Genomic DNA, 18,469 nt, shown 5'->3' with positions numbered 1-18,469 from the left:
CAATGGAAAATAGGTACAGAAGTAGACCATTCAGCCCTTCGAGCCTGCACCGCCATTTTGAGATCATGGCTGATCATCTACTATCAATACCCGGTTCCTGCCTTGTCCCCATATCCCTTGATTCCCTCATCCATAAGATACCTATCCAGCTCCTTCTTGAAAGCATCCAGAGAATTGGCCTCCACTGCCTTCCAAAGGCAGTGCATTCCAGACTCCCCACAACTCTCTGGGAAAAGAAGTTTTTCCTCAACTGTCCTAAATGACATTCTCAAACCATGCCCTCTGGTACTGGACTCTCCCAGCATCTGAAACATATTTCCTGCCTCTATCTTGTCCAATCCCTTAATAATCTTATATGTTGCAATCAGATCCCCTCTCAATCTCCTTAATTCCAGCATGTACAAGCCCAGTCTCTCTAACCTCTCTGCGTAAGACAGTCCTGACATCCCAGGAATTAACCTTGTGAATCTACGCTGCACTTCCTCTACAGCCAGGATGTCCTTCCTTAAGCCTGGAGACCAAAACTGTACACAATACTCCAGGTGTGGTCTCACCATGGCCCTGTACAAATGCAAGAGGATTTCCTTGCTCTTGTACTCAATTCCCTTTGTAATAAAGGCCAACATTCCATTAGCCTTCTTCACTGCCTGCTGCACTTGCTCATTCACCTTCAGTGACTGATGAACAAGGACTGCTAGATCTCTTTGTATTTCTCCCTTACCTAATTTTACACCGTTCAGATAATAATCTGCCTTCCTGTTCTTACTCCCAAAGAGGATAACCTCACACTTATTCACATTAAACATCATCTGCCAAGTATCTGCCCACTCACCCAGCCTATCCAAGTCACCCTGAATTCTCCTAACATCCTCATCACGTCACACTGCCACCCAGCTTAGTATCATCAGCAAACTTGCTGATGTTATTCTCAAAGCCTTCATCTAAATCGTTGATGTAAATCGTAAACAGCTGTGTTCCCAATACCAAGCCCTGTGGCACCCCACTAGTCACCACCTGCCATTCTGAGAAAAACCCATTCACTGCTACCCTTTGCTTTCTATCTGCCAACCAGTTTTTTATCCATGTCAATGTCTTCCCCCCAATGCCATGAGCTCTGATTTTACCCACCAATCTCCTATGTGGGACCTTATCGAATGCCTTTTGAAAATCGAGGTACACTACATCCACTGGATCTCCCTTGTCTAACTTCCTGGTTACATCCTCGAAAAACTCCAATAGATTAGTCGAGCATGATTTACCCTTGGTAAATCCATGCTGGCTCGGCCCAATCCTATCACTGCTACCTAGATATGCCACTATTTCATCTTTAATAATGGACTCTAGCATCTTCCTCACTACTGATGTTAGGCTGACAGGTCGATAGTTCTCTGTTTTCTCCCTCCCTCCTTTCTTAAAAAGTGGGATAACATTAGCTATTCTCCAATCCTCAGGGACTGATCCTGAATCTAAGGAACATTGGAAAATGATTACAAATGCATCCGCAATTTCCAGGGCCACCTCCTTTAGTACCCTAGAATGCAGACCATCTGGACCTGGGGATTTGTCAGCCTTCAGTCCCATCAGTCTACTCGTCACTGTTTCCTTCCTAATGTCAATCTGTTTCATTTCCTCTGTTACCCTATGTCCTTGGCCCATCCATACATCTGGGAGATTGCTTGTGTCTTCCTTAGTGAAGACAGATCTAAAGAACGTATTAAATTCTTCTGCCATTTCTCTGTTTCCCAGAACAATTTCACCCAATTCATTCTTCAAGGGCCCAACATTGTTCTTAACTATCTTCTTTCTCTTCACATACCTAAAAAAGCTTTTGCTATCCTCCTTTATATTCCTGGTTAGCTTGTGTTCGTACCTCATTTTTTCTCTCCGTATTGCCTTTTTAGTTAAGTTCTGTTGTTCCTTAAAAATTTCCCAAACATCTGTCCTCCCACTCACCTTAGCTCTGTCATAATTCCTTTGTTTTAATGCTATGCAACCTCTGACTTCCTTTGACAACCACTGTGGCCCCTTTCCCCCCTTTGAATCCTTCCTTCTCCGGAGGATGAACTGATTTTGCACCTTGTGCATTATTCCCAAGAATACCTGCCATTGCTGTTCCACCGTCTTTTCTGCTAGGATATCCGTCCAGTTAACTTTGGCCAGCTCCTCCCTCATGGCTCCATAGTCTCCTTTGTTCAACTGCAACAGTGACACCTCCGAGCTGTCCTTATCCTTCTCAAATTGCAGATAAAAACTTATCATATTATGATCACTACCTCCTAATAGCTCCTTTACTTCAAGATCGCTTATCAAATCCTGTTCATTACATAACACTAAATCCAGAATAGCCTTGTCCCTGGTCAGCTCTCGTACAAGCTGTTCCAAGAATGCATCCCTTAGGCACTCTACAAACTCCCTATCCTGGGGTCCAGCACCTACCTGATTCTCCGAGTTCTCCTGCATGTTGAAAGCCCCCATAACTACTGCGACATTACCTTTGCCACGTGCCAATGTTAACTCCCTATTCAACTTGCACCCAATATCCATGCTACTGTTTGGTGGCCTATAGACAATACCCATTAGGGTCCTTTTGCCCTTACTGTTCCTCAATTCTATCCACACAGACTCCACTTCTCCTGATCCTATGTCCACTATGTCCAAAGGACTGAATTTCATTCCTCATCAATAGGGCCACCCCACCCCCTCTGCCCACATTTCTGTCCCTACGATAGCGTGTATACCCTTGTACATTCATTTCCCAGGTCTGATACCCCTGCAGTCATGTCTCCTTTATCCCAACAACATCATAGTTACCCATTTGCACCTGAGCTTCAAGCTTATCCGCCTTATTTTTTGACACTTCGTGCACTCAGATATAGAATTTTTAGTCAATTTCTCCCGTCTCTGTTTGAATCTCTGCCTATTGTGCTTAACCCAGCTCCCCGAACTCCCATCGGGCTATACGCCCCTAGAATTTTGTTGTCCTTCCTAAATTTACCTATTCTTTCTGCACATTTAACTCCAAGTTCCGTTAGGCGATCCCTCTGTACATGTGTCCTCCTTATCACTTGTTCCGCCTCTCCTTTCGCTACTACACACTTAATATTCCGGAACCGTGTAGTCCCCACCTGTCCTTTATTCTTCATCTCGCTATCCTTTCTCTCATTCTGGATCCCCGCCCCCTGCAAATTTAGTTTAAACCCCCACAAGAAGCACTAGCAAACTTCCCTGCAAGCATGTTAGTACCACTCCAGTTCAGGTGTAAACCATCCCTTCGGAACAGATCCCACCTTCCCTGGAACAAAGCCCAATTATCTAAAAACCTGAAGCCCTCCCTCCTGCACCATCCTCTCAGCCACGTATTAATCTGTATAATCTTTCTGTTCCTTGTCTCATTCGCACGTGGCACAGGTAGCAATCCTGAGATTGTTACCCTGGAGGTCCTGCTCTTCAGCTTCGCACCTAACTCCCTGAACTCCCTACGGAGGACCCCCTCACTCATCCTACCCATGTCATTGGTCCCTACATGGACCACAACATCTGGATTCTTGCCCTCCCTTTCGAGAATAACCTGCACCCGATCTGAGATGTCTCGAACCCCAGCACCAGGGAAGTAACATTCCATCCGAGACTCCCGATCTTCCCCACAAAATCTCCTATCTGCCCCCCCTGACTATAGAATTCCCTATCAATACCGCTCTCTTCTCTTCCCTCCTCCCCTTCCTAGTCGAGGGTCCAACCTCAGTGCCAGAGACAGGCCACTGCAACTTGTTCCTGGTAGGTCATCCCCACCAACAGTATCCAAAACAGTATACTTATTGTTGATGGGAACAGCCACAGGGGTGCTCTGATGTAGCAAAGATGTTTACGCCTTATGTATGTGAAGGATGTAAGAAATAAAGTCAATTCAAATTCATTCCCATTTGACACAACTATCCATGGCCTCCTATACTGCCATCATGAGGCCAAACTCAATTTGGAGGAACAATGCTTCATATTCCACCTGGGTCACCTCCAACCTGGTGACATGAATATTAATTTCTCCAACTTCCATTGATCTCTCCCCCTTTCTCTTTTTTACTTTTTCCCATTCTGGTTACCTTTTCACCATTTCTCTTTTTCTCACCTGCACGTCACCTCCCTCTGGTTCCTCTCCTCCCTCCCTTCCTTCCATGGTCCGTTGTCATCTCTCATCAGATTCCTTCTTTTTCAGCTCTTTATCTCTTCCACATATTCTCTCCCAGCTAGTTACTTCCAGACACAGCCACTGCACACAACCCTCCCCCTATTCCACCTTCCTCCTTATGTGGTCTCACCAAACACCTGCCGATTCGTACTCATTCCCCTATGCCTACCTTCATATCCCTCCCCTCCACCCACCTTCTTACTCTGACTTCTCCCCTTCTTTTCCAGTCCTGATGAAGTGTCTCAGCCCGAAAGAGTAAAAAGACTGTTTACTCTTTTCCATAGATGCTTCAGCACTTTGTGTGTGTAATGCTTCATATTTTGGTGTCTGTCTCCTTCCTTTCCAGCCCTGATGAATAGTTTCTGCTGAACCATTGACTGTTTCTTCACTTTCATAGATCCTGCCTGACTTGATGAGTGATGGGTACTCTAATCCAGCTTCCTAGAGTCAGGTTACAGCCGTAGTGCTGCAACTGCAGGAGGACTGTTGTTAAAGCCATGTTGAATGTGATGGGGAGGAACAGGTGGGGTGGGAGACAGGGGCAGTGTCCAGTTTCCCAGAGCATCCATAGCCTCAATGCTACCCACTCTTACCATTTCAACTACCCTCCTTTCCATTAAAGTCATCCACAAAACACAGTTTGACCAAGCTACTGGTTACGGTTGCAAAATTAGTTTCTAAGTGCACTCTCTGGCTCATAAACGTACATGGCAGTCCATTGCCAGTAAAATTGTCAAGAAGCAACACAATAGAAAGTTACCAATTTGAAGGTAACTGTCAGTTAAGTTGCCAGCTCTAGCTGATTATTGAAAATTTTTGCATGACTTCCTATTGCCAGTATATTTCAGTTTTCTAATGCCCATAGCCAAGCACCAAAAGGTCTTTTTGTCTCTCTGCTAATCATAACTACACAGCTGTTGAAGAAAATAAGAGGGGAAAGATCACTCAAAGTTTTCCTCCAATGTTGACAGACCAGAGTTCCAGCTATTCACTTTTATTCCCTCAAGTGTCTGGTAGAATTAGCCCCTGTAATCTATCGCAGTAATGTTCTTTATGCTCATATCAGTATTTTTGCTGGTTCCACTGTTGATGACTGGAAGAGAATAAAGGAATACAAAAGAATAAACTTACAGAGGGATTCAGGAACCTATATTGGCAACTGAAATCTATTTTTTGGAGTTTTCCAGGCATAGCATTTTCTATTGATAAATTCAACTCTGAAGGTCAACAAGACTAACATAACTTAAATTGGAGAAATACTCAATTAATTTTCTTCGATCACCTCTTTAAGAAAATAGGCAACCATTTACTCGCCTTTAAATTCAGAGTGGAGTAATGCACAAAACTTGCAGACATGAACACAGAGGTACAGCTTAGTCAGCTGTAGTTAGCGTTCAAGGAGAGTATGGAGAGTACAGTTTACCACCACTACTTGAATCACTTAGTCTCTTTCCCCAGCACTCAACCACAAATTTTCTTTTCTGTACACTTCAGCCCCTTCCCTTTCTCTGCAATTTGAAACTCATATCATTTATATCTTCATTCTGATGACAGCCATTGACCTGATCAAAACTCTTTTCTCTCTCCAATAAGACGATTCTTCAGTCTGACTTGACTACCCTAAATATTTAGAGTCTGTTGTGATACATTAACTACTTTTTATTGATTGCACAAGGATACCATTTTCATCATTGCAAAGCTTCTGAAAAGGAGCAGGCCTAAGAACATTAAGGCCTCATTAAGAACATTTAAAGTAAAATTGGATAGGTATATGGGCAGGAAAGGAATGGAGGGTTATTGGCTGAGTGCAGGTTGGTGGGACTAGGTGAGAGTAAGCGTTCGGCATGGACTAGAAGGGCCGAGATGGCCTGTTTCCATGCTGTAAATGTTATATGGTTATATGATTAGATAAGTAATAATATGTACTGGTATGCTTGTTGCTAGTTTTAAAAGACTTGCTTTCTGCTGGATTTTATCAAAAAAATGTAGGATTGTGTTACATTTTCAGTTTTAAAAGCCTCCCCTGAGTTTTCTGATTACAGTTATAATCAAAATTTGTCATGCTGAGGAAAATCAATGCATGAGAGTTAGAATTGATCTTGTTTATATGATAAATATTAAACAAAAATACGTGTCTCTTTTCATATCCAACACTCTTAGTGATTGATATTCTGAGACTGTTTGAAATGGCAATTCCTGTCTGAGGTGAAAGCGTGCATCATGGCTCTGGGAAGGTCAGTGACTCTGATGGAAAGCTCAGTGGCCAAGAGCCTCCAATTATGTCCACATACAGACCCATATGGGCTTAGCTTAACAACCCATCTGTAGCCAGCAGAAAATAAAAATTTAAGGAAATGAATTTTATTCTAAGTAACAAAGTTGATCTTGTTTTTACCAGAATAGTAATGACTTCAATCTCCATAAATGCACGAAAGGAAACAATCACAGCCTTTGCATGAGCAATAGTGTGATGTGGCAAAACTTGTACATCCACTTTGAAATGCTGAAACTCCCATGCCAAATAATAGATAATGACGCCAATACCATATTTATAATGGCATGAGTACAGGGGAGACAGCTACCTCAATTTTCAGAAAAATCACCTGCCATGCAGGAGGATTGGGTACGGAGGTGAGGAGGTTGATTGAAGTTCAGACTGGGCTAGAACAGAAGGCAAAAATCTGGGTTCAACTATAATTGGGTTGTTCACTTTATGGACATTTCAGCAAGCCTAGAATGGGTGTATATATGTGTACTAGTTACACTCATACTCAGAATGTGTACATAAAAGAATGGCATTAAACTCAACTAATCTCTAAAATTACTTCTACTCTACTCAAGCCTCCTCCAGTCTTTTCTTATTTAAAACTATCCTTTTCTCCCTCATCTGTTTCCCTTAAATATACCTTTACTATTGACTTCAGCCATTCAGCCACTCCCTGGGGTAGTAATTCCATATTCCCATATTTATCAAAAAAGTTTTCTTCACTATTCCACATTAAGAAATAAACATTTATCTGTATGCTGCTTTCAAGTTTCAAATGGTTCTTCTTGAGGTATGACTGATACTTAAACGTATCTCATTCAATGTACAAGGATGAATTTAAACACCTGAACATAAATCGTTTTTATGGCATATTGATAATTGTAGATTCGTTTTTGATTTATTATCTAGCTATTGCCTAGATGTACAATCATGCATAGAAGGGAAGGAGCCTCAAAGGATTAAATACAAAGTATTCAGTAAAGTTGGTCTCTGAAGCATAAAATAAAACAGATGTTATCATTTACAGTGAAAACAACTCAAATTCATGAAAAATAAACTCACTGCTGGAGATTTACTGCTGATATATGAATGGGAAAATGTTAAGAAATAAAATTAAAAGATGGGCAGGGGATAAGGTATAATAAAATAAATAAGGTAATATAATAGAGAATATACCTAGAATAACCAAACAGGAGCAGGGAATAAGGAAATATAAAAGGAAGTGGTGGTGATAGGCAATAAGGAAAAAATAATAACAGAATCAAGGACAGAAGAAAAAAAGTAAGGAAAAACAGGGAAGACAACAACATGGAATGATTGGAACAATTAAAATACAGTTATAACATGAGCATAATCTAAATCTACTTATCAAGTGTCAAAAAGAATTAAATTTTGATATATAATCTGTGGTTAAGTATTAGCCATAAATATCTGACAAATTCCTATCCTAATTTATTGCCATCTTGTTCAAAAAATAATCACAGCAATATTCTTTATGCATTAGTTGAATAATTGAAAATATCACATCTATTTTTAAAAGTTCAGTTTTAGGAGTAATCAAAATAACCCCAAGACAAGATTACATTTTACTATCAATCCTTGCAAATTTCAAAATATTTATGTATGTCAATAATGTATTTCCAGATTCTTACTACTGGGTCTGTAATTTAGGTATCATGACAGCCAACAACCTATACACAAGTCCTATGCATTAAAATATACACCTGTGAGGCTATTGGAAGAATGACTGACTTCACAGAAAATATTAATACGGTAACACAATGGGCAGAGGGAAGCCAGAAACTCCATGGGGGAATGTGGAAGAAATTCCACATACAATATCATCTCTTTTAATGCTAATACAACTTAAGGCTCAGTGTTGATTTTTGTTGTGGAAGGGCTTTTATGTGCTCAGCAGTTATAGTTGGAATCTGTAAATATCATTAGAAGAGTTGATTTCTATTCAGTCCAGTTGTGGTTTGATTTGAACTTGATGGCTCTCACTTTTAAAGGGAATAAGCTGTTGAAGGTCATGAGTCAGTGGAGTGTGTAGCTCCAAGTTCAAAGCAACTGATTAGAAATGCAGTCTCCTAGCCTACCTGATGTACATGCCTGGAATGTGGATGACTCCAGTGATTTAAAAGCAACCTGTCTAATACAGACCTGATTTATGGACAATTCATAACTCCTCCAATGAAAAGGCAGACTGTTTCCACTGTCAGGTTTGGTCTACCCAAGTCATAAATTTACTAGTGAAGTACAGATTCTTTGCAAGTCCTTTGTTGTCTCTTCATCCACCGATATGTAATTGCTAGCAGCTTAAGCATCTTGTATACGAGATCACCATGACATGTTCATCATGCAAGCATCAAGTGGTTATGTTCCATAATCTTTACTGTTAAGACATTTAATGGGTAGCACACTTTGTTCATGTTAGTTCCATGACATTATTGTGGGAGTGGTTGACTGATCTAAAAATGGTCAAGAGCTTGTGACCCATCATTAATATAAAGGTTACTCTGAGAGGAATTGTGTGAGGATGAGCCACATCAAAGTTGATGATCAATGACTTCAACGTAACTGACACAAAATGCTGGAGGAACTGAGCAGGTCAGGGAGCAACATTGTTGATGTATAAAAAGTTACTGTTTTGGGCTGAGATCCTTCTTCAGGACAGGAAAAGGAGGAGGAAGATGCCAGAATAAAAAGGTGGGGGGGGGGAGCAGGAGGAGGATGGCTAGAAGGTCATGTGAAGTCAGATAGGTAGGAAAGGCGAAGGACTGGAGAGGAAGGAATCTGAATAGAAGAGGAGAGTGGACCATAAGAGAAAGGGACCCAGGGGGATGTGTTAGGCAGGTGAGATGAAATAAGAGGCTAGAGGAGGAACTGAAGAGGGACAGGAGAGAGATTTTTTTTTTACCAAAAGGGCAAATCGATATTCATGCTGTCAGGTTGGCATCTACCCACACAGAATATACTGTGTTTCTCCCCCATCCTGAGGGTGGCCTGATCATGTCACAAGAGGAGGCCATGGACATGCTGGGATGGGAGTGGAAATCAGAATTAAGATGCTTGGCCATGGGGAAGTTCTGCTTTTGGTGGATGGTGCAAAGGTACTCGACGAAATGATCCATCAAATCACAACGGGTCTCAACAATGTAGAAAAGGCCACATCAGGAACACAGGACACAATAGACAACCCCAGCAGATTTGCAGGTGAAGTGTTACCTTACCTGGAAGGACTATTTAGGGCCCTGAACAGAGATGAGGAAGGTGGTGAATGTGCAGGTGTAGCACTTTGGTTCAGTTGCAGGGAGGAGTGCTGGGAGGGAGATTAATGGGGAGGGATGAATGGGCAATGGAATCATGGAGGAGGCAATCCCTGCAGAAAACGGGGGGAGGGGGGGGAGGTGAAGATATGTTTGGTAGTAGGATCCCTTTGGAGATTGCGGAGGTTGCAGAGGATATGTTGGATGTGGAAGTTCATGGGGTGGCAGGTAAAGACAAGAGGGACTCTATCACTGATAAGGCAGCAGGAAGATGGGGTGAGTGCAGATGTTCTGGAATTGGAGAAGATGGTGTTGAGGGCAGCATCAATAGTGGAGAAACCCTTTCTTTGAAGAAGAAGGGTATCTCTGATGTCCTGGAAAGGAAAACCCCATCCTGCGAGCAGATGCAGTGGAAACGGAGGAACTGAGAAAAAGGAATAGCAATTTTACAGGAGACAGGGTGGGAAGAGGTATAAGTCAGGATAACTGTAGGAATTGGCAGGTTCATTAAAGATGTCAATTGGCAGTTTGTCTCCAGAGACAGAGAGATTCAGAAAGGGGAGGGAGGTGTCAGATATGAACCAAGACTCCAATGATTCCAATGCTTCTGATTGTTCAACAGGTCAATATTCTACTCGCAAGTAGTCAGTGGGTGAGAAATTCCACATTCACCCATTCCTGACTTGCATCTTTCATATGCAATGACCATCCCTATGCTACAGTTAGAAATACTGCTGGCACTCAGTTTAAATTTGTCATGTCCTTATCCTCATACCAGTGTTAGCATTCACCCTTCCTTAGCAACATTAAGGGAGGTATTGGCAGTGTGAACAACTGCAGTAAAAACCTAGCAAACTATTGTAGCCCACCCAGCAATGATCTTAGCTCTGGAATGATTTTTGGTAAGTATGAATGCTATTGCCTTTAATACTGGGTGTAGAGCTTTTTGATTCATCTTTAGGCCAAGGTAGCCTTTCCTTCTGCAAATCATACTTACTTTGCTTCAGCTTAACGTTATGATTGAGGAGTCTCTGCAAGAATGTTTTCATCACTGCCCTCAGTTTGTATAGCAAATAAAATGTCATCCTGATTCCAAAGATGGTATGTGATGCCCTGAGACACCAGGCCCATAATAGCTTGGAGCATATTTAAAGTCAATTATATGCTTCAGAGCAACTTCAGATATGCATATTATGCCTTGATCCCATTGACTTTGAGATAATGTTGACTGTATTTATCTACCTTCAGCTGGACACAGACATACAGTAGATTGAGCTTGCATAAGATTTTAAAAAGGAGAACATCAAAATCTGATTGTTTGCATTTTATTGTGTACAATTTTTTTCCATATGAATTATTGTAGACCATTAATTATAATTGCACATTAATTTGTTTTAATCCCCATATCTATGAAACCCCAACTAGATTTTTCTCATGAAAGCCACATCAAATAAAACAAATATTCAATTTAAGTTGTGCTCAGCCAGAAATTTCATCATGCACTTAACAAACTTATTTTGTTAGAAATGTATATGTTCATTTTAAAAATTTCCCCATCATCCTGCAGGTATCTTGTAATAACTTTGTCATGCTTTGAATATTACTGTCTTTTATCATTGAGCAGCTATTTTAATTACCTAATAAAAAACCTCCAAATCTTTTTTGTTAATATTCTAGACCAAAATTATATGGTATATTTTTCCCCAATTCTATTGATGACTCAGTTGATTTTTTTATTGCTGTTCACATTGCTATGTTGATTTCCAGTTCCCACCATAAGATCTAATGACCTGAACAAGAATAACCAATTGTGTGGGAACAAGAGCTGAGAACAAATTTTTGAACAACTTCCTTAGCAAGTTGAGGCACACATTCTGTTAATTAAATATTCTTCTTCTCTGTACACAAGACCAACTTTGATTTTAGATATGTATATCAGCTATTTATCCTAGATCTTTATTTAAGGTATTTGGCCTTTCTTGCCACAACATTCACAACCTGTGATTCAAGTTTTTCCAACCATCTTCCATTTGACTATAAATCAATTTTAGAGTTTCGTCTCAGACTCATATGTTTTGAGAAGTTTTCAGAAGTGGATACAAAGGAAAATAGCTATTCTTTTCATTTTCAGGTTTGGGATGCTCATAGAAAGAAAAAAATGCCGTTCTAAATATTTTCTATTCAGGCAGAAGCCATTAAAGTATAAGCTATTAGAGTGAGCAAAGGGAGCAATGATTAAAAAAAAACAGCTTTTCATAACATAACCAGAAAGCTGTAACTTACCAGCATCATTTCTAGGACATTAAATATTTGTAATTGGCAGAAGTTTCTAAATATTTTCTGAAAATTACAAATAATTATTTTCCATTTAATCACCCATTTGTTTCTCTTACATGACTGCAGGTTCAGGAACAGGCCATTATCCTTTGAAAACTCCATTTAATCCTCAATCCCTAATCTTTCTTATTACCTCACTGTACATAGCACTCTTAAATATATACATATAATACTGCACTTATGATCTGCAGAGCGTATCCTGTATTTTACTTTTGAGATTTTTATCAAGCTATTTCACCAAAATTTTCATTAGTTTTAGGCCTCCATCAGATGTTTATATCAATAATGTTTATATCAATCAATTTCCTCTATTTTAATCTCTCTTGCAGTTTAATGCTGATCATATCCAGCTTCGAGAAAATAACACTGATAACCAATCCCTTCGTTCCAGATCCTATCCTGGATTTCATTACTAAACCTTCTCAAAGACCATTACTTCCTTCTATAATGGGATTAAAAATTATATTGTGAAAAAATAAAAATCAAACAATGTCTAACTAGGATTCTATATGCTTGCAGTAATAAATATCACGTTCAATATTTTTGTCTCTGATAGAAAACCAGACAATGCATTTTACTCCTTTCAACCCAACCTAAATGAATTTTGTGTCTTATTCTCCAAATTCATGTACTTATCTGCCTCTCACAAATGCTTCCCATTTAGTCTCCATTAGTCAATCTTGTAACCAATCTATGCTCTCTCATACTTTGAAAATGGGTCTACCATTATTTTGCTTCGTTATATTTTCCATTCCAATTTTCCTGCCCTGTTTTTTTAAGGTTTAATATAATAGATGCATCTGAAATCATGGCTAATCTCCCTTAAAGTGAACAGCACAGTGCAGCCACTAATCCTATTCCAAGGGGTAAGTTGGTTAAGACACAGCTAGACTGTGAAATTTTATCATTTACTTCATTCCAGTTTATTCCATATTTTCAACTAAATTCCTACTTTTGCAAAATATTTGTCTGTTTACCAAGTCCCCACATTTTAAAGTAATCTTCCATGAAGCCTTATCAAAAGCTCTCTATGCATCAATGGCCATAGAATCCATGGATTCTCTTCAACTACTTTGCCAAGAACTTTTGCAGTTCATTTAAACACTTGCTCCCTTCCAAGAGAAAATGTTGTCTTTTTCTTTGAGAATTAAGAGTCTTATATGCTCATTACTTAATCCACATAATGAAGTTTGCAATCTCCATAATTCTAACATTAAATTTCCATGAACTGAAATTTTCTCTTCCTGTTCTATTTAATAAGTTGGACTTGGTTAAGTATTAAATCATTATGGCCCCCATTGTGCATTTTTAAAACTAGTATGGAATGGATTAATCTCCGTTCACAATTCAGAACACATTCAATCTTTACAGTACATGGAGTAATTCTGAACATCCTCCATAATAAAGAAAAACTTATAATTAGCAAATGGCTGATTGATTAGCTGATTGATTTTATATTATATCTTTGTAAATGATTTCAGAAAATTTTTGACTAATATATATTTAATTTGGTCTTTTGTGATCTTTGATCTAATTTTGTAAATATGTCAATTTATTACAGTTGAAAAGCAAACCAAGGTATTGACTAAATGCCCTGATCTACGTACATGAAAAGTTTAAGAGGTGGGAATTCAATTGTTGTTTGCCTGCAATATACAACAACAATTGCAAATGTGCTCTATTTTAATCAGGGTACAATGTGCAACCAAGACTTTTTATTCACAATTGGCGCACACAGTCAAATATGTATTTCTGTCTCTACTAAAATGAACAAAAATTGCTTCAAACATGGATAAGATTCAGGAAAGTAGAGACTAAGCAACACACATCAGGTTAATACTTAATTCTTGAAGATTTAAATTTTCAAAATCTGAGCTCATAAAATCAAAAGCTACTAAAGCAGCATTGCAAAATAGTTTCACTATTCCTATAAACTATGGCATTCTTGCTCCATAGTTAAGACAATTAATTACAGAAAGTGTAGTCAGAAGTAGAAGCAGTATTCATAATAGAGACTAAGAAAAAAATAGTATCACACACGTTATTGAAAAAGAATTATTTATCAAGTTCTAGTAGGTGAATTGACTATTTTGGCTTTAATTATGTTTTTTTTAAATTGTAGAAACATATGTTTAAATCACATAACAATCTCTTTCTGGACCAATTTAGAATTGCTTACCAAGTAAAAATGAGGCACAATAAAGTTGATATAAGAATAAGAACCTGGTTGAACATTGCTGACTGGGTTCGTTGGATTGCTCTGTGGAGATCATTCTAAACAAATACAAACATTTAAGAACAATCAAAATAAAAGCCAATAATCTATTTTTAACCTGAATATGCAAAAAACACACACAACTTATCTTTCAAAAATGAAAAGGATGCTTTGTTTCATTCTTTTTATTTTTGAAGGACAACTTGTGTGTGTTGATGGCATATTGACGCATACTACTTGAAATATCTTTCCAAAAAAAGCAAGATGAGGTCCAAACAACATGGATGTATTTATCAACAGATTTTACAAGTTACTTACAATTACTTATTGAAGTAGCCAAAGTTTTCTTAAATTAGAAAATTCTACAATTGTGAGGTACTTATTGTTAGTAACCTACAGATATCTGAATTTTTGTGATTGGATTAAATTAAGGTGTTTCATGCAATTTTTGTGTTTCAAAGCTCACTGAGGAATTTAAAAGCTATTTCCTTCCCTTGAAATTTCTCATACTCACAATCATATTCTCCAGGGCATGCTTGGCTAACCAGCAGTTCAGAAACACTGGGATGAATAAATTTCTTAAAGGCGACCAAAATATCTGAAAAGGAATCATTTAATTCAATGCAATTTCAGAGAAATTTGAAATAAAATATTTTAAAATATTATAATATAGACACAAAAGATTCGGCAGATGGTGGACATCCAAAGCAACACACACAAAATGCTGGAAATCTGTAGATCCATCAGCATCAATGAAGAGGAATAAACAGTCAATGTTTCAGATCTGAGTCCTCGCATCAGGACTGGAAAGGATGGGGGAAGAAGCCAAAATAAGAAGATGGAGGTAGGAGTACAAGCTGACAGGTGAGGTTGAAACCAAGTAAGTGCATTGGTGGGGGAAGGGGAATGAAGTGAGAAGCTAGGAAGTGATAGATGGAAAAGTGAAGGGCTGACAAAGGAATCTGGTAGGGGAGGAGAGTGGACAGTGGGAGAAAAGGAAGGAAGAAGAGAACCTGATGGGGTAACTGCCAGGTAATGTGAAGGGAAGGGGTTAGAGAGAAGCCAGAATAGAGAATGGAAAAAGCAAGAAAGGGGGTGGGGGAGGAATTACCAGAAGTTAGAGAAATTGGTGTGCATGGCATCAGGTTGAAGGATACCGAGACAGAGTATGAGGTGTTTCTCCTTGAACCTGAAAGTGACCTCATCTTAGTAGAGAGGCACTGAAATATCTGAAATGGACTGAAATATTGGAATGGAAATGAGCAATAGAATTAAAATGTGGGGCCATTGGGAAATCCCACCGGTAGTTGTGGACTAAGTGAAGGTCCTTGATGAAGAGGTCCCAACCCAATCTACATCATGTTTCACTGATATAGAGACCACACTAGGAGCAGTGGATATAGTAGATGATCACAAAAGACTTGCTGGTGAATTGTTACCTCACCTGGGAAGACTGTTCGAGGCCCTGAATAACGGTGATCGACGAAGTGAAGAGATAAATGCCAGGAAGAAGATCAGTGGGGAGGGATGAATGGACAAAGAAACAGTGGGTAGAGTGAACAGACAGACAGACTTACTTTATTGATCCCAAGGGAAATTGGGTTTCATTACAGTCACACCAACCAAGAATAGTGTAGAAATATAGCAATATAAAACCATAAATAATTAAATAATAAGTAAATTATGCCAAGTGGAAATAAGTCCAGGACCAGCCTATTGGCTCAGGGTGTCTGACACCCCAAGGGAGGAGTTGTAAAGTTTGATGGCCGCAGGCAGGAATGACTTCCTATGACGCTCAGTGTTGCATCTCGGTGGAATGAGTCTCTGGCTAAATGAACTCTTGTGCCTAACCAGTACATTATGGAGTGGATGGGCAGAGAGTGGGAAAGGGAAAGATATGTTTAGTGGTAGGATCCATTGAAGATGGCATTAACTACGGAGAATGATGTGCCAGATGCAGAGACTTGTGCAGTGGTACGCAAGGACAAGGGGAACCCTATCCCTGTCATGACCGCAGGGAGATGAGGTGAGGGTGAATATGCAGGAAACCCCATTCTTTGAAGAAGGAGGGCATAGAAGTCTCAGGCTGAAAACATACACACTGGAGACTGGGAACTGAGAAAAGGGAATTGCATTTTTACAAGTGACAGGGTATGAAGAGGTATAGTCAAGATAACTGTAAGAGTCAGTAGGCATATGAAAGATATTAGGAGACAGAGGGAGATGGGTTCAGGAAACAGCACCAATGCAGTCAGTCATCAATGTAGCACAGAAAGCATTATCAGAGTAGATTTGGAACATAGACTGTTGCACAGAACCAATGGAAAGGCAGGGATAGCTAGGGCCTATGGCTATCCCTCAAGTGTAGAGAAAGGGGAGAAGACAGATGTGAAATTGTTGAGAGTGAGGACCAGTTCTGCTAGACAGAGGAGGTGGTGATGGAAAAAAGGAACTGGTTAGGTCTGTTGTCTAGAAAGAAGCAAAGAACTTTAAGGCCTTCCTGATTTGGGAATAGAAGTGTCTTGGGACTGGAGATCAATAGTGAAAATGAGGTGAACAGGACCAGTGAACTGAAAATAGTTGAAGAGATAGAGAGCACATGACATGTCATGGATGTAAATAGGAAGAGTTTGAAGCAAGTGGAATAGATAATGTAATTACTTACACACAAGTAATTTCAATACATTGTTACGTGGGATATTGTTATACAAAAATTGTCACAAAAGTAAGGCTTCACCTCAAATGTAAAATATATTTAAACATTCCAAGAATCAGACGTTTTCATTTTCATATTTCCAGAGAAGCAGATACATAAATGCTGAAAATAAAGTTTATAAATATGTTTGACTTTAATGTTAATTAAAATAGATGTTTTTCTCCTCATCTGAAGAGTGTTATATTTGAGTACAATATCGGTTTAGGTTTTCAAACTACCAGATTATTTTTGAAATGACTATCTGTTTTTATTAATAGGGAATTCTCCTCCATCTTTCTCATCACTACGTTAGCAGATGACTGGTGCAGCCTTGGTGGATCTGAATTTAGACTATGACATGGTCAGGCCCACAGAAATGACAAAGATTATTCTGTTTCTAAAGACTACATCTAATACGAAAAATAAACTATGAGTGACCGCATGACCACTTTGCAACTAAATTAGATTGACATCCATTCAGTACTTTACAACCCAGATGAAAGATCTGCCATAGAAAGAGTCAGACAGTTTTGCGTGTATAGAATAGTGTGAAGTGATACACTTCGGAAAGTTGAGCTTGAAGGCTGAGTACAAGGTTAATGACAGGGTTCTTACAATGTGTGTTCCAAATCCAGTCATCCCTCAAAGTTGTTGCACAACTTTGGGTTAAGAAAGGGTTAAGAAGGCATATGGTAGTTCAAGGGCTGCAAGATAATGTACAGCTCTATAAAATTTTTCCTAGACCACACTTGGAATATTGTGTTCAATTCTAATCACCTCATTAAAATGAAGGATTTGGAAGCTTTGGAGAAGGTACAGAGGAGTATTACCAGAATTCTACCTAGAATAGTCTTATATGGAAAGATTGAGCAAGCTAGAGTTTTTCTCTTTGAGGTGAAGGAGGATATATTTTTAAACATCAAAAATAACTTGATTCCTAATATTTAAAAGAATTACAAGAATAAACCATGCAATACCTTTTCATTCTTACGATCATAGTTAATGCATTAAATAGTGCTCTATTATATTCTTTAAAACCAATAGGATACTTGCCACTCATGCGATGCACAACTACAATAATTGAGGGGCTTCCTTACCCAACCTGGTGCTTCTTGGAGTGAAGGAGGATGAGAGGTAACTTGATAGAGATGTATACCATAAGATGATAAGAGCATAGACGGACAGCCAGCATCTTTTCTTTCAAAAGGCAATGGTTAATTGAGTGGAAGAAAGTTTAGGGGAGATAGTTTTTTTTTAAATAGAGAGTCATAAATGCCTAGAATGCACTGCCAGGTATGGTGGTTTAGGCTAATGCATTTAAAGATCCTACAACCATCAGGATCCTACCACCAAATACGTCTTTACCTCACCCTCTGTGATTCCCTTGTCTATTCGCCCCTTTCCTCTAATCTCCCACCTGGCACATCCCTCCAAGTGGAAGAAGTGGTACATCTCCTGATTCACTTCATTCCTCACCTCAATTGAGAACCCCAAACAATCCGTT

General features: G+C 39.2%; 1 protein-coding gene across 4 annotated transcripts in view; it reads right to left on the bottom strand.

Moving 5' to 3' along the window:
- LOC132402111 (potassium channel subfamily T member 2) overlaps window positions 1-18,469 on the bottom strand; it is an 884,531-nt gene that overhangs the window by 538,877 nt on the left and 327,185 nt on the right. For all 4 annotated transcript variants that reach the window (XM_059984711.1, XM_059984712.1, XM_059984713.1 and 1 more), the window contains 2 exons: window positions 14,785-14,868; window positions 14,235-14,329 (listed from right to left, as the gene is read on the bottom strand). In XM_059984711.1, the coding sequence (XP_059840694.1) occupies window positions 14,235-14,329; window positions 14,785-14,868 (179 nt within the window). The remainder of the gene's footprint in view (window positions 1-14,234; window positions 14,330-14,784; window positions 14,869-18,469) is intronic.

Source organism: Hypanus sabinus, chromosome 11 (assembly GCF_030144855.1).
Source record: "Hypanus sabinus isolate sHypSab1 chromosome 11, sHypSab1.hap1, whole genome shotgun sequence".
Taxonomy (NCBI): domain Eukaryota; kingdom Metazoa; phylum Chordata; class Chondrichthyes; order Myliobatiformes; family Dasyatidae; genus Hypanus; species Hypanus sabinus.
The sequence above is the reverse complement of the archived record's forward strand: the minus strand, read 5'-3'. Positions and strand labels throughout refer to the sequence as shown.